This window comes from Myotis daubentonii, chromosome 5, assembly GCF_963259705.1.
Source record: "Myotis daubentonii chromosome 5, mMyoDau2.1, whole genome shotgun sequence".
Lineage (NCBI taxonomy): Eukaryota > Metazoa > Chordata > Mammalia > Chiroptera > Vespertilionidae > Myotis > Myotis daubentonii.
Window position 1 is genome coordinate 51,545,606 of NC_081844.1, and position 16,942 is coordinate 51,562,547.

General features: G+C 46.8%; 2 protein-coding genes and 1 pseudogene across 2 annotated transcripts; 1 reads left to right on the plus strand and 2 right to left on the minus strand.

Moving 5' to 3' along the window:
• Positions 1-3,380: 3,380 nt before the first annotated feature.
• LOC132236130 (tripartite motif-containing protein 60-like) lies at positions 3,381-4,742 on the minus strand. Its single transcript, XM_059699522.1, has one exon. The coding sequence runs from the start codon at positions 4,740-4,742 to the stop codon at positions 3,381-3,383; it is 1,362 nt and encodes a 453-aa protein (XP_059555505.1).
• Positions 4,743-5,242: 500 nt separating this feature from the next.
• On the plus strand, positions 5,243-7,396 carry LOC132236131 (small ubiquitin-related modifier 1-like; annotated as a pseudogene).
• A 4,006-nt stretch (positions 7,397-11,402) lies between these two features.
• On the minus strand, positions 11,403-14,214 carry LOC132235437 (RNA-binding protein EWS-like). Its single transcript, XM_059697771.1, is given in 2 exon segments — positions 11,403-12,045; positions 12,833-14,214. Coding segments are annotated over 2 exon segments (1,896 nt in total). The 5' UTR covers positions 14,182-14,214; the 3' UTR covers positions 11,403-11,498.
• Positions 14,215-16,942: the final 2,728 nt, after the last annotated feature.

Below are 16,942 nucleotides of genomic sequence, written 5' to 3' on the forward strand. Positions count from 1 at the left end.
CCTGTGCACCACAGTCCCACTGGGCGCTCACACCCACTGCCAGCACAGGCAACACTCACACCCACAGCTGGAACTGGAGCTGCAGTTTGCAGCAGCTGCCTGCGGCCAGCGCCTGTCCTGATTGCTCAGTGCCGTTAGTGGGTGCAAGTGGTGACTGCTGGGCCCCTAAAAGCTTCTCCACCTCCCCTTGCTCCTGAGTGGCGACCAAGGAAGCAGTCACTGCTCAAAACTGCTATCAGCCTGTTCCAGCTGGGCCGGTGCTTTCATCACACGGTGGGGCTGCCGGCAGACAGGGGACAAGGGGCCAGGTGGGCTGGGGCATGGAGAATGGGCCAAGACCTGCCCCTGTGCTCACAGCCCACAGCTCCTTTCAATGTGCACGAATTCGTGTGCTGGGCCCCTAGTTAATATATAATCTGCGTCTATACTTGTGTGTTGTGTATGATTAGGATGTTTTTGGATGGACACAGAAGACACTTAAGGATGGTAAGGAAGGAAGGGTATAAGGAGGTTGGGTGACCTCTCTCCATGAGAGAGCAATTGCTTTTCAGTGTGTCCTACTTAACAAGTGATTTTTACTAAATTTATCTATGTTGTTCTAATTTTTAAAATGTTTCCCAACAAATAAACCTAAACGATGTTCATTGGAAAATAGCTGCAATCCAGGTATTAGTTTTACTCACTAAGGAAAACATTTATCCTATGCCTTGTTTGGACACAGCCATTCCTGCGGAGGAAGTCCTCAAGCCACATTATCTCTGGAAGGTCAGTTCTCTCATCGTGGGGACTCCGACATGATCTATGCATCCAGGCTTCTGGCTCAGGGCCTCATATCTAGTGAGAGCTCATACAACATTTGCTAGGTGGCCCTAGCCAGTTTGGCTCAGTGGATGGAGCATTGGCCTCAAACTGAATGGTCTGGGATTTGATTCTGATCATGAGTACATACCTTGGTTGCAGGCTGTGTCCCAGGCCCTGGTCAGGACTCCTGAAGGTGACAACCAATGGATGTATCCTTCACACATAGATGTTTATCTTGGGTTTGGGGCTCTATCCCCAGTGGGGGGCATGCAGGAGGCTGCTGATCCATGATTCTCTTTCAACATTGATATTTCCGTCGATCTCTCCCTCTCCCTTCATCTCTGAAATAAATGAAATATATGTATGTTTTAAAAAGGCAGCTCTGACTCTACCTGTTAACAGAAGTCTCTCCCAATTATGTTTTTTTATGCCATTGTATTTAGACATTAGTTTCAATTATTCATTTTCTGATGAGTCACCTATTTTAAAAATAATAGTGCTTTATATTTCAAACAAATAAATAATATTTTAATTAAAATAAATATCTTCTTTGTAGGTGAAGTTAGTGAACAACTGCTATAGGATTATGTCAAACTACTGTAAATTCCTATGGTAATATTTTTACCAGTTCTTATGAAAGATTTTCATTCTCCCACTCATCATTAATGTACATTTCACTAATGTCTAATTGTATTCATGAATCAAGGCAAACAGTAGCCTTTCACCTCCCAATACATGCATTCTTCTTCACCCCTTGCAGCGAAGTAGGGCCTTGCAATGACTTTTAGAAAATGGAAAAAGAGAAAAGTGTGTGTCTCTTCTTGGTGTTGGCCTTCAGTGCTCAGGGTGGCCCTTCAATGCTCCCTCTTTCTCTAGCTGTACTGACCCAGTGCTGTGACAACACATGACGGAGGGAGTTAGATCCCTGGTGGGTAATGGAACGGCGCCCTGCTGGCCTACACTGCACTTTACAAGAATAAGCACCTGAGATCACCACAGCATAGCATGGCCATTCTGATCAGTGCAGTGGTCCCTTGTACCTCAATAAAAGCTCTGAGGAGAAACTCTTCCAGTTATGGAGAGACAAATAGTACAGAGATAGGCACAGTAAAACTTTATTTCCAAACATTGTAAACAATACCATACAGGCATACAAACAGAAGCGTGTTCTCAAAGGTTGACAATTTCCCATAAGGTCAAAATGAGCATGTGACCTTGGCAGGTCATACAGTGGTTGGGAAACATAGGTTTACAGCCCTGGCCACTTGGCTCCGTTCCTTGGAATGTCTTGTCATACAACAAAAAGTGGGCAGGTTTGAGTCTCAGTCAGGGCACATAGGCTTCGGGTCCAATTCGTGCTCAGGGTGAGTTCAGGAAGCAACTGATGGATGCTTCTCTCTCTCTGTTTCTCCTCCATCTCTCTCTCTCTCTCTCTCTCTCAGTAAACATCATCAGGTGATAATTTTATTTTAAATATTTTTTTATTGATTTCAGACAGTAAGAAGGAGAGTTAGGGACATCAACGATGAGAGAGAATCCTTGATAGGCTGCCTCCTGCGCACCCCACTCTTAAACCCAAGAGTGGGGTGTATTAAACCCAAAACCTGGGCATGTGCCCTGACTGGGAATCAAAATGAACCGAGACCTTCTGATTCATAGATTGATGCTCAATCACTGAACCACTCCATCTAGGTGTAGTTGAGAAATTTAAAACAAAGGTATGTTTACAGTTGTTGGCAGGCAAAAGTTTATTCTCTTGTTATTTGTTATTAATTACTGTACATATTTGTAACACTATTGTCAACCTGCTTTTGCTCAGCCCTGCACATGAAGTTGTTATAAAACACGAGACACAAAGCAAGACATTTAGAATTCCCAAAAATATTACACGGAAAATAACAAATAGTAAATAGAATATGTTTCTTATGGAAACTTCTGACTTAGGTCAGTCAAATCTACCACACAGCCTCCCTAGAACTCAGCAAATGCAGCACAATCTGCAAGGACACCCTTGCCTAGGGAGCCAGGGTGTGTTACCACACAAAGCCAGAGGAGGAAGCCGTGGTGGTGGGCTTCATATCTGGAAAATCCTGCTCACAATGTCAAAGGTGGTGACCAGCTTGCACAGGCAGGGAGGAAGGCACCCAAAATTGGTTTCAAATGTTCACACTGATGATGACTCCCCACGTATCAGAAGAGTATGACAAAGTATATTACTCACATGGTGACATTTTGGGGGAGAGAAGGGTAGATATTAGAATAAATCCCAGAAGGACTGAGAGCACAGGGAAAAGGAACTAGCTTATGGTGTTCATATTGGTTACTGGGTGCTGTTGTTGGGAGCCTGCTGACACTGATGGAAACTTGCTTGATTGGAACTTCCCCCCTGCACCCAAGGATGGAGCACCTGGACTTTCTCATTAGCTTTCCCAGGTGTAAGGTCAGGGAGGAGAGAAGGGTGAGTCCTTAACGCTTTCAACATTCAAACATCAAAAGAGGAAACAGGATTTTGATGCTAAGTATTCCTTTCAATATAAAGGGAAGAAAATAAGCGAACAAAATCCCCCGCGAGTTGTTCATCACTTCACTCTGATTGTGAGGGATTCTGAAGAAGGTCCGATGGAGAAATAAGGCCTCAGTTTCTCTGTAAAGGTATCACGGAATCCATCCAAGAATGACCTGCTGTTCAAATTGTAAAATGAAATCTCTCCCAACTCATAGTCCAGAAAAACGCCAATCCTATGTTGCCCTGCACAGAAAATGTGGAGTACATTAGTCTTCTGCTGATATTGCCAGCATGCATTGCTTGGGGATGGTGATCTGAGAGTATTTCTGAGGATGGATTCCTTACACACACCTAAGAAACAATCACCTGTGCCTCCTATTTCTACCTGCCAAAAACGCCTGCCAGCATCAAAGCCCTCAGAACTCAGGACAGCCAGGGAAGAAGTGCATGCCTGGGGACTAGGAAGGCCATCTGGTCTCCAATAGGTCACACTTTTTCTGTCTCTTGAGATAATGAGACTTGAGTGGGCAGTTTCAGGATCCAGGGTCAAATCTACCTGAAACGTGCGGATCATTTTATGCAGGCCCAAGTAATGTGGGGGGAGACAGCAACTCCTCTTTAATTCACATGAAAACACTGCTGGGGGCTCTATGTTTCCATAGCGGTTGTGGATGCTTTCAATGCCTGTGAGTAAACCCAGGCCTGTCTGCAAACACTTCTCTTCTATTTCACTTAACAGAATGTTTAGCCTGAACATATGGTATGAAATTTGCTTTCCATTTTCAATTAGTTTTTCTTCAACATCATTTTCTTCTATAGGCAGATCGTTATCAATTTCATCTCGCTCTCTTTCCAATAAAAACTTAAGTTCTTTACATTCATAGTCCAATTCCTCCCTCCATTTTTCCATCTTTCTCTTTACTTCCCAAGTATTTGCAACTTGCTTTTTATATACAGCTTCATCACTTTCAAGGCTGTTAGTGAGGACCTCAATGTGCCTTTTGAGCATCCCTCTCTGACTAGCTGCTGCATCCTCAATGGGGATCAGGGGCTGGTCCGGGGGGTCTAAGGAGCCCTTGCACTGGGGACACAGCAGCTCCAGGCTTTTCTCACAGAACAGGGTCAGGACCTCACGGTGCTTCCCACACAGGGGTATTTCTTCCTGCAATTTCTCCTGGCTCCCTGAGGTGGGGATCTGCTTAACAATCTCAGTCATGTGACATAATTGGGTGTTCCTCTCCAAGCTCCTGTCAGGGCAGTGGCGGAGGCAGACAGGACAGGGAAAGGTGCCCTGTAGACCTTCCCAGCGCTGGTGGATGCAGGAGGAACAGAAGGTGTGCCCACAGGCAATGGTCACTGGGTCTCTCAGGTAATCCAGGCAGATGGGACAGCTGGCCTCTGCTTGGAGCTTGGCCAGGGAAGCTGCAAAGGCCATGGTGCAGTGAAGGTGACTCCTTTCAGTCAGTGTGATCCTCCAGGAGTGAGGAGAAGTGAGAAGCGGAGGTCTGCTCAGGCCTCCCTCTCTGTGGAAGTCAGTAGGAGCTTCCCAGAAGAGTTCCAGTGGCCAGCTGACGTGTAGACTTCCTGCCACCTTCTCCTGTAGTTAATGTCAGGTTCCGCAAGTGAAGATCAGCTGTGGACCCTGGTCAAAAACCAAGCAACACACAAGTCATAAGTAGTTTCTGTGGACAAAAAGATATCACCATTAAAAGTTCAATCAGCATTAACCCTTCCCTCCCCATATGAACATCATGTCAGGTAGTCCAAATCAGTTATTATGACAATATTTAAGGAGGAGTTAGAAGTAAAGTCTACCTATTTTGCAACTTAAGAGAAATTAGTCAATCTAAGCAAATTCATCATTGCCCTTGACCATCACAAAAAAAGTGATCTTGTGCTGTGGGGAAGAGACAAGAATTTGTAAACCAAGAGCGAGGTCCTGCCTACCAGAGGACGCTTCTTTGTGAAGTCCCCAGGTGAGTCGCCGTCACCATGTCGGAACAGGAGGCAAAACCCTCAACAGGGCACTTGGGGAATAAGAAGGAAGGAGGATACATTCAACTCAAAGTCACTGGACAGGACAGAAGTGAGATTCACTTCAAAGTGAAAATGACATCTCACCTCAAGAAACCCGAAGAATCATGCTGTCTAAGACGGGGAGTTCAATGAACTGGCTCAGGTTTCTCTTGGAGGGTCAGAGAAATGCTGATAATCACACTCCAGGAGAACTGGGAATGGAGGAGGCAGATGTGAGTGAAGTTTATCAGGAACAACAGCGGGTCATTCAATGGTTTAGATATTCTTTTTCTTTTCCCTCAATCTTTTCTTATTGTTAAAAATAGCACCTTAATATTTGGGTGGTCAAAACGGAATTGATAAGTGACCCTCCCCCGCTCATCTCTTTAAAACCTCTGGTAATTTGAATTCGAGTGCCCATTATTCATTATTGTTGGTTTTCATTGCGCTGAGTTTTGGTGATCAAGCCCCAGCCTCCTTCATATCACCCTCTCCTTTTGAAATATTACATGTGTGCACAGGGAGGCCACCCTTTTCAGTACTGTGCATTTTGATGCTTGTGATAAATTAAGACTCTCTTTTAGAAATATATAATAAAAAGTTTACAAGTAAACTCATAGAGATTTCCTGCCCAGAAATGGCAAAAGGTTGGTACGACTATAGGAAGAAGTTGCAAAAGAGGTTACTTGTAAAATATGGGTTCTTCATACATGAGTCATAAGATTTTCTCTCCTATTCCGAATACCTAGAATATTCTATAATTTACTTTTTTAAAAATTAACCATTTGAATTCCATTTCAGTGTTTCTCTGCTCTCTTCTAGCCAAAAATGTCTCTTCTACTTCCCTCCTTAAGCTTCATCCATGTCCCTTCATCTCAGAGTTCTCAGATCCACTTCATCTTTCTCCCTCACAGCTGTTTCAAACTGGTCCCCTTTCTCCACTCCCAATCCATCATCTGCTTCCCTGTTCCCACATCCCATCCCCACCCAACAAATCTCCCACACTGAGATAAATTGTGATTGAGCAAAGACCAAGGCTGGCATTAAAGTGCCATCTGCTTGTAGGTTATGTGGGCTGGATTTCAGGTCTGATCTTAGTCCCCCTGAGTCATTGGGGATGGGATTTTTGATTATCGGTTCCTCCAGAGACAGATGCAACCAGGAAAATAGTAACTGCCTCCCTTTCAGTTTGGTGTCAGTATACACATCAATTTAGGGAAACCTCTTGGAACCTCTGATTTTATATTTTAAATATATTTTTGTAGATTTCAGAGAGAAAAAGAGAAGAGAGAGATAGAAACACCAATGTTGAGAGAGAATCATTTATTGGCTCCTTCCTGCAGGCCCAACACTGGGATGGTGTCCATACCCTGGGTATATGTCCAGGACCAGAATTGAACCGGAGCGCTCTATTTACTCAGCCAAACTGACTAGGGCAGAACCTCTGGTTTTAAACAAAAATATTTGACAACAGACACTGAGACATTCTAGAAGAGGGTTCCCACAGGCAACTTCAGACCAGCACTTCAGGGCACTTTCCAGGTACAGATAGACATTAAATCACCTCTTAGGTCAGATTGGGATCCTGGTATCTGAATTTTTAGCAAGCATTTTGATGAGGTAGGGCAAGGCTGAGGGACACCAGCAATAATGAAAGCATGTGTCATAAAAAAACCTGAATCCAAGAGATGATTGGCTTGTGAGGTAAAGTCAAGGCCCTGCTGGAGTAGCCACCCAGAAAGCCAAGGGTGGGAGCAATACCTCCCTGGCTCTCAGTTTGGTCCCACCTCCCGCACCAGTATCATCCCGACTCCCAGCTTACCTGGGGCTTTTGAGTGAGTCCCTGAAGTGCGTCTCCAAGAAGAGTCTCTGAAGCCAGTCTCCTACCAGATAAATGCTTAGTATTGTGAGCCTGGCCTATATATACCACTAGGAGGGTGAATCTCTTTAGGACCTCACCCACCAAAGCTCCTCCCTGGAGGTGGGACTTGAGTGTGAGGGTGGTAATAGGAGGATCTTCAGAAGTCTGGTTGATGGGATCTCCTCTTGTTCCTGCAGGCTATGGAGGACTAACCTTGTTAGTATGCATAATCTAATTTGCTCCTTTATAATCCTCCCTTGAACTTCTCACCACTCTTTAATCCCATCTTTTCTGAGGAAGAAACTGAAATGAAAAGTAAAATCTTGCCCTAGCTGGTTTGGCTCAGTGGATAGAGCATCAGCCTGCGGCCTGAAGGGTTCCAGGTTTCATTCTGGTCAAGGGCACACACCCAGGTTGCAGGCTCAATCACCAGTGGGGGGTGTGCAGGAGGCAGGTGATCAATGATTCTCTCTCATCATTTATGTTTCTATCTCCCTCTCCCTTCCTCTCTGAAATCAATAAAAATATATTTAGGCCCCTCCTGGGGCCCTGTGTTTCTGGAGCCTCTAAGCCAAAGAGCTTGTTTGGGGAGTGGGGTGCCCCCTCGACCAGAGTGGTGTGGGTGCGCTGGGCAACCCCTGGCGTCTGCATGTGAGTCGATTGCGGGGCGGGGGACCAACTGGGGGGTGGGCACTGCAGTTGGACGGAGGCCACCATGGTCGTGGCTGTTTATACTGGGCGCCCAGGCGTGGCCTGTGCCCACCCGACGTTTACATGTGTGAGTGGCAGTGGGGTCCCTGCCTGGCGCCCACCCGAGAGCCTGCGGAGTCCTTCGGAGGAGGTGCTAGTCCTGGTCCTACCCCACATGCCTTAGGCCTCGCCCGCAGCCGCCCAGACACACGCGGTGGCCACGGATCCCTGGCAACGAGGCCCTCCCCGCGCACCCACCCGGGAACGCCGTTCACTTTTTTATTCCCAGACGCGTGTCCCCTCCAACCCCGACCTGGGGTCAGTACCTTATTTGTCCCGCTTCGCGGAGGCTCCTCTGGGTTTGTCCTCAGGTGGTCTGTGGGTGTCTTTCAGAAAATGGTTATTTTATATGATTTGTCATGGAATTCATTCTACTAGATCATTCTATCACGTGGCTATATATATATATAGATATATATATTAAACGTAAAATCTTTGCTTCCTTTCCAACTCGGGCCTAGCATAGTGGCTCCCACAAAGAAGGGTGGAGAGAAGAAGGGCCTTTCTGCCATCGAGGAGTAGCGACCAGAGAACACATCAACATCACAAGCACATCTATGGAGTGGGTTTCAAGCAATACCTGAACTATATCTGCATTTTGGTGTAAAAAAACAAAACAAAGACCTGTAGATATATTTTTTCGTAAATAGCAAATTGTACGGAGCATTTGATATCTTGCTTCCCAGCAATTATCATCATTTGGAGCTCAAATAAATGCTTATAAATTATTTATTTATTTTTGTTAATCCTCATCCAAGAATTTTTTTCCATTCAATTTTAGGGAAAGTGGAAAAGAGAGGGAAAGACAGAGAGAAACATTGATGTGAGAGAAACAATAGGTTCCTCCTGCATGAGCCCAGACAAGGGCCCGGGTCAGGGAAGAGCCTGCAACCAAGGTATGTGGCCTTGATTGGAGTTGAAATCCGACCCTTTGGTCCACAGATTGACAGACTATCCACTGATCCAAACTGGCTAGATCTCTTAAAATTATTTTTTTAAGAGGAAAATGTACAACACAGCACATAGTAGTCTCACACTATATTATGAAACTATTAAAATCTAATGAGTGTCTATATGCTTATATATTGCAAATGATTAGTATTTATTTTTTTTTTTTTTGGTAGATATGATGTCTGGAACTGTGAGCCAAGGTGTTTTTCCCCAAGGTCACGACTCCCATCTCGGAAGAATGAGCTACACGGACCAGAAGATTTAAGGAAAAGTATGGCCAAACCGGTTTGGCTCAGTGGATAGAGCGCCGGCCTGCGCCGGCCTGAAGGGTCCCAGGTTCAATTCCGGTCGGGGCATGTACCTTGGTTGCGGGCACATCCCCGGGGGGGGGGGGGTGTGCAGGAGGCAGCTGGTTGATGTTTCTCTCTCATCGATGTTTCTAACTCTCTATCCCTCTCCCTTCCTCTCTGTAAAAAATCAATAAAAAATATTAAAAAAAACATTTAAAAAATAATAATTTTTTTTTTAAAAAAAGGAAAAGTATGGAAAATTTGTTACAAGCAGATTCATACTCCCTGCAAGGGGAGGGGGACCCAATAGTGCGCTGCCTGGTAAAGCCTTGCAGTCCAGGGTACATACTGGTATTTGCAACAAGCCTGCTCTATGTCTACCTGTGTCATCACCTGATTGATTCCCTCAATTGTTTTTGCCCAGCAACAGCCCTGAACTTTCCCTGTTTCTATGTGTTCGTTCTCTGTTCCTATGCTGAACTTTTTCTGTTTCTATGTGTTCATACCTCTTGGTTATTGCAGACCCTCCCTTGGTTTCCCATACCTCCTGCTTTGAGGCCACAAACATTTCATGGTTTCTGCTTGGTTGGTTCCTGTGGTTCTGCTGCTCAAACTGCCATGTCTGCCCCTGCCTATGTTTCACCTGCCTTTGTTTTCCACTGGACGCTGCCCTACCTGCCTGCATTTCAAGTTAACCCCCTCCCATACAGAAGACAGGTAAGGATGGGCAGGCAGGAAAAGTATAAGGAGGTTGGGTGACCTCTCTCCAAGGTGAGAGAACAATTTGCTTTCCAGTGTGTTCTACTTAACAAGTGATTTCTATTCAATTTATCTATATTGTTCTAATTTTTAAAATGCTTCCCAAAAAAATAACCCTAAATGATGTTCATTAGAAAATTGCTACAATCCAGGTGTTAGTTTTGCTCACCCTGTTTGGACAGCTATTCCTGTGGAGAAAGTCCTCAAGTCACATGATCTCTGTTGTCTGGAGGGTCAGTTCCCTCATAGGGGGGACTCTGATGTGATCTGTGCACCCAGGCTCTGTCTCAGGGCCACACATCTACTGAGAGCTCATAAAATGTCTGCTGGATGGCCCTAGCCGGTTTGGCTCAGTGGATGGAGCATTGAAGAGTCCAGAGGTTCGATTCTGCTCATGGGTAGATTCCTTGGTTGCAGGCTTTATCACAGGCTCTGGTCTGGGCTCTGAAGAAGGCAACCAATGGATGTGTCCCTCTCACATCGATGTTTACCTTTCTCTGTCCCCCCCACCCCACCCCTTTCACTCTCTCTGAAAATAAATGGGGGGGGAGGGGGGAAGTTTGCTGGATGCATAATTCAATGATATCTCTAAGCGGGATTAATGAGATTAGAGAGACCTGGTTAGAAATGCAGATCTGACTGTTTCCTGCCTTCCCTGCAGATGATTTTGTCAGAAGCAATGGGAACACCATATGAAAGTCTCTATCCCAACCAAACCAAGTGTTTGCTATTAAGCCCCTAAGGAAGCCTGTATGGCTACTACCCCCAGGCTGCTTGGTAGAATATCAGTGCAGCGCAACAAAGGTGTAACTGTCTGGCGGACCCTGTTCTTCCGGGGAGGCCTGGGCTGAAGAACCGAAGATGTGATCTGAGCATGGAGCCATGATAAGAAACCTGGGAATTCCACACTTTTTTAAATCCTTACCTGAGGGTATACTTAGTGAGAGGGAAGGAGGAAGGGAGGGAGGGAGGGGGGGGGGGGAGAGAGAGAGAGAGAGAGAGAGAGAGAGAGAGAGAGAGAGAGAGATTCTGACTGGGGTGGAATGAACCCAAAACCTGCATGTATGCCTGACCAGGAATTGGACCCATAATGGGATGATGCTTCAAGCAATTGAGCCACCTGGCAAGCGCAAAACATTTTCATAACAGAACTGGTGTATTAACTCAGTAATGTTCAATTATATTTTAAGTGGTAGATTCAAACCCAAAAGATCTGCTTAAAGAGGTTGGGTCTTGCCCTGAGCAGTGTGGGTCAGTAGATTAGAGTAATCATCCCATACACCAAAAGGTTGTTGGTTTGATCTCATATAAGGGTAAACGCCTATATTTCCAATTAGATCCCAGTCATGGTGTATATGAGAAGCAACCAATCAGTGTTTTGTTGTGCCCAGATTTCAAGATTCCCAAGAACCCACACGGAGGCAGTGAGTCCAATGCAAAAGCAAAGAGTCCTTCATTTCGAAATAGTTTGGCCAACATTATAAATATGGAATTATAAATTTAAAACACTTTCTGGTTTAAAAAATAAATCTGGTAGTCAATGCAGCTTGCGGGGTCTCTGCATCTAGTAGGGCCGGTCTCTGCGTTCCTGACGGTGTTCACCTTTATCCATCTTTCCAGGTCCTCCACGCCCGCCTCTTCTTCCTCCCATCTGCTCCATCAAAGGTCCAGGAGGACCCCCAGGGCCACCTCGTCTTCCTCCACCAAAGCCACCGCGGAAGCCACCTCTGTCTCCACCACGGCCACCTCTGAACATTCCACCAGGACCACCGCGGTCCATGAGGCCACCTCTTCCTCCCCTCATGCCACCTCTGCCACGGTCACCGCCCGAGGGTGGAAAGGGTGGCGGGAGGAAGCCTTGAGGCTTCAGGGCTTTACACTGGTTGCATTCTGTTCTCCAGGCGAAATTCTGGTTTCCACACCCCGGATTGGGGCACTGCCAGTCTCCAGCTCGGTGCTGGAGGTTTCCTCCTCCGGATGGGTTTCCTTGGGAGCCCCGGGGTCCTCTTGGGGGAAAGCCTCCTAGGCCTCCCGGACCTCCACGGAGCGGCAGCAGCATCCCCCTGCCCTCTCGGGGCGGCATGCCCCCCCGTGCCAGGAGCCGGTCCATCCTTGCTGTTTCAAAGGACCTGGCATATATAGCATACTGTTCTTAAAATGTTTGCTCACCTTCTTGGCACTATGTGTTTTAACCAAGGTCACCTCTCTGAGAAAGGTTGTTTCCCCAGGTAGGGATTTTCCCCTGAAGTTAGGGAGGGAATAAAACCCTTCAACTAAGTGCCAGGCGGGTAATTAATCACTTTTACTATGAACAATCATGCTTAAGCTACATAATCTCTACTCCCTGGAATGGAGATAAGAAATGCCCTAACCTTTGTAATAGAGATTGATAGGATTGAATCAACTGGTATAAATACAGATGTAACAAGACAACAGGAGACAGAACTTAGAAGACAGAATCAAGAGACACAGAACCTAGACACAACCTACACAGAACCTAAAGACAGAAGAACTTCGCTGGAGAGAACATGGCAAAAGATCCTGGACAGAACCTAGACTCAGAACCTAGTGAGAGAACATGGCAAAAGATCCTGGACTGAACCTGACTACAGAAATTGGCAAGAGAACCTGACTAGAACCTGGTGACTGAACCTGGCTGGAGAACCTGGACAGAACCTGGCTGGAGAACCTAGCAAGAGAACATGGACACAGAACCTGGCTGGAGATCCTAACCAGAACTTCACTGGAGATCCAGACCAGAACTTGGCTGGAGATCCGGGCTAGAGATCCTGGCTAGGCTGCTGATCAACTGAACGCTGTCTCCGTGTCATTCCTTCTTCGCCGACTCCGTCCACACCTTTGGGGACCCCTGGACCTGCTGGGGTTGGACCCCAGCACCCCCGCATGCTGTTCATTGGCGGCTTCTCCCGAGCAAAGGAAACTTTCAGCTTGCTTCCTTGAAAATCTTTCCCATCAAACCAGTCCACGGCCGCCTTGGCCGTTGGCAGGTCTTCATAGGACACTGTAGCATCGCCTTTGGGCTTCCCTGTTTCCTTGTCCAAGTAGATGTGGATCATGGGCTGGCCCGTCCTCTTGTTCATCTTAACAACTCCACACTGCTTGAAGAAGTCTGCCAGGTCATCTAGAGTCACATTGTCATTTAAACCTTGCACATAAATGGCACTATTGTCAGAGTCTTCATCTGGATCAACAGGTGGGCCTAGATCAAGATCCGGTACTTCATCCATGGGTCCACCAGGCTTATTGAAGCCACCTCGCTCTCCAGCGCTGCCCATTCCACCGCGTCCTCCTCCCCGCCCACCTCTGCTCATGCCTCCACGATCAAATCCCCCTCTTCCCCTGCCCCAGTTATCAGGGCCACTCATGCCCCGGTTCTCTCCTGATCCAGAAAATCCTCCAGACTCCTGCCCATAAACACCCATGCTACTGGGGTGGTCCTGTCGCAATGAACTCTGCTGCCCCTAGCTGCTGCTCTGTTGGCTATATTGACTTGGAGCCTGGCTGTAGGATCCAGTTTGGGGGTGGAAACTAGTGGGCTGCTGCTGCCCATAGCTGCTTTGTTGACCATAGCTGCTCGGCTGCCCATAGGTGTTCTGCTGAGAGTAACTGCTCTGATCATAACTAGTCGGCTGTGTCGAGGAATAGCTGGTAGGAGGATAGGATGGTGGTGCCGTGACTGGCTGCATGGGGTAGCTCCCAGGTACCTGGGGATAACTGTAGTTACTCTGTCCACATCCCAGGCTGGGCTGGTTGTAACCCCCTGTGCTGGATTGAGGTTGACTGGTCTCAGCGGGTTTGTTACCATCCTGTGGTCTCGCAGGTGCAGTGGTTGCTGGCTGTTGCTCATAGGCTGGGTAAGCAGGCTGCGTGCCATACACTGACTGAGCTGCATAGGAGGCTTGGGTGGTAGTGACCATAGGAGTGGTGGTATCATAAGCACCAGTGCCATACCCCTGGACAGGCTGACTGTAGGCCTGGGGGGCAGCTGGAGTAGTATAACCTGTGGGAGGCTGTCCATAAGAAGTTGCATAGGCTGTCTGCCCATAGGTAGCAGTGGTCTGAGCCTGGGTATAGCTGACATCAGTGGGCTGTCCATAGGTTCCATAACTTTGCTGCCCATCTGCCTGCGTGGTCTGTGCATATCCTTGAGTGGGCTGGGTGGTGTAAGCACTGTAGCCCTGCTGGGCTGCAGCTTGGCTGTAGGTACTGTAATCCATGGACGCCATTTTCTCTCCTTCCTCCTCGTTCTCTCAACATCCGTCCGGATCCTCTGGTTTTAAACAAAAATATTTGACACCAGACAATGAGACATTCTAGAAGAAGATTCCCACAGGCACCTTCAGACCAGCGCTTCAGAGCACTTTGCACTTATAGATATTCATCACCCCTTAGGTCTGGTTGGGATCCTGGTATTTATATTTTTAGCAAGCATTTAGATGATGTAGGACAGTGATGACGAACCTATGACACGTGTGTCAGAGGTGACACGCAAACTCATTTTTTTGGTTGATTTTTCTTTGTTAAATGGCATTTAAATATATAAAATAAATATCAAAAATATAAATCTTTTTTATACTATGGTTGCAAATATCAAAAAATTTCTATATGTGACACGGCACCAGAGTTAAGTTAGGGTTTTTCAAAATGCTAACACGCCAAGCTCAAAAGGTTCGAAATCACTGATGTAGGGCAAAGCTAACTGAGGGACACCAGCAATAATGAAAGTATTTTTCTTGAAATAACCTGAATTCAAGTGATGATTGGCTTATGAGGTAAAGTCAAGGCCCTGCTAGAGTAGCCACCCAGAAAGTCAAGGGTGGGAAGCAATACCTCAGTGGCTCTCAGTTTGGTCCCACCTCCTGCACCAGTATCATCCCCACTCCCAGCTTACCTGGGGCCTGCTCCTTTGAGTGAGTCCCTGAAGTGTGTCTCCAAGAAGAGTCTCCAAAGCCAGTCTCCTCCAAGTTAAATGCTTAGTAATGTGAGCCTGGCCTATATATACCACTAGGAGGGTGAATCTCTTTAAGACCTCACCCACCAAAGCTCCTCCCTGGATGTGGGACTTGTGGGCAAGGGTGGTAATAGGAGGATCTTTAGAAGTCTGGTTGATGAGATCTCCTTTATTACTGCAGGCTAGGAGGGACTAACCTTGTTAATATGCATAATCTGATTTGCACCTTGGTAACCCTTCCTTGAATTTCACCCTTTCATCCCATTTGGCTGAGGAAGAAACTGAAATTAAAAGTTAAACCTTGCCTTAGCTGGTTTGGCCCAGTGGATAGAGCATTGGCCTGAGGACTGAAGTGTTCCCAGGTGTGATTCCAGTCAAGGGCACATACTCAGGTGGGAGGCTCAATCACCAGTAGGAGGTATGCAGGAGGCATCAGATCAATGATTCTCTTTCATCACTGATGTTTCTATCTCCCTCTCCCTTCCTCTCTGAAATCAATAAAAATATATTTTAATAATAATAAAAGTAAAATCTTTGCTTCCTTTCCAACTTGGGCCTGGCATAATGGCTCCAGCAAAGAAGGGTGGAGAGAAGAAGGGCCTTTCTGCCCTCAAGGAGGTAGTGACCAGAGAACACACCATCAACATCACAAGATCTCTCACCATGGAGTGGGTTTCAAGCAATACATGAACTATATCTGCATGTTGATGTGAAAAACAAAACAAAAATCTGTAGATATATTTTTTGTAAAAAGAAAATTGTAGGGAGCATTTGATATCTTGCTTCACAGCAGTGGTCAACGTTTTGGGCTCAAATAAATGCTTATAAATTATTTATTTATTTTTTGTTAATCCTCACCCAAGAATTTTTTTCCATTCAATTTTAGAGGAAGTGGAAGAGAGAGGGAAAGACAGAGAGAAACATTGACGTGAGAGAAACAACAATAGGTTCCTCCTGCATGAGCCCAGACAAGGGCCCTGGTGCAGGAAGGGCCTGCAACCAAAGTATGTGTCCTTGATTGGAGTTGAACTCCCACCCTTTGGTCTGCAGATCGATGAGCTATCCACTGAGCCAAACTTACTAGAGCTCTTATAATTATTTTTTTAAAGGAAAGTGTAGAACACAGCAAATAGTAGTCTCATATTATATTATGAAACAATCCTATATAATGAAAGGCTAGTATGCAAATATACCAAACAGTGGAACAACGGAAAACAAAACAACTCGTGGTTATGATGTGCACTGACCACCAGGGGGCATGGGAGGAACATGGTGGGCATGGGCAGCAGGTGGCAGAGGGCAGAACTTGGCTGGCATCGGCTGTGGTGGGATACTGGAGCAGATGAGCAGGGTGCCAGACCAAGGCGGAGCGCCAGTTGCTGTCATCAGGGTGAGCTTCTGATGATTACTGAAAATTGTTTGCTCCCGTGCTCTGGGGGCAGGTGCCCTACACACTGTAGTCCCGCCCGGGACTCACACCTGCTACTGGAGCCGTCCATGCTCACACCCACTGCCACTGCCCAGTGCGGCCCCTATTGCTCAGTGCCATCAGTGGCTGTGAGCTGCTTCAATACCAGCAGCGGGTGGGAGTGAGGCCGTGGCCAGCAGCGGATGAGAAAGGTGGCTGCTGATCCCAATTGCCCCTCAAGGTTTCTCCACGTCCCCCTGATCCTGAGGAGTGATCAGGGCAGCAGCCATCCCTAGCAACCACGGTCAGATGCTGGTCCTAATAGCTCCATGCTGTCACTGGGTTTGAGCAGGGTGGGCACAGTTAGCAGCGAGGAGAAGCTGCAGTGGGAGTGGGGGCTGCAGGGCAGACAGGGGACCAGGGACGTGGCAGGAGGGGCCAGGCGGGGGGGGGGGGGTAGGATGGCACAAGCCCCATCCCTGTGTCCACCATGACCTCCCAGCCCACAGTTCCTTTCAATGTGCATGAATTTGTGCACTGGGCCCCTAGTTAATATATAATGAGTGTCTATGCTTGTGTATTGTAATTGTGTATTATGCTTGTGTATTATGATTAGGATGTGTTTGGA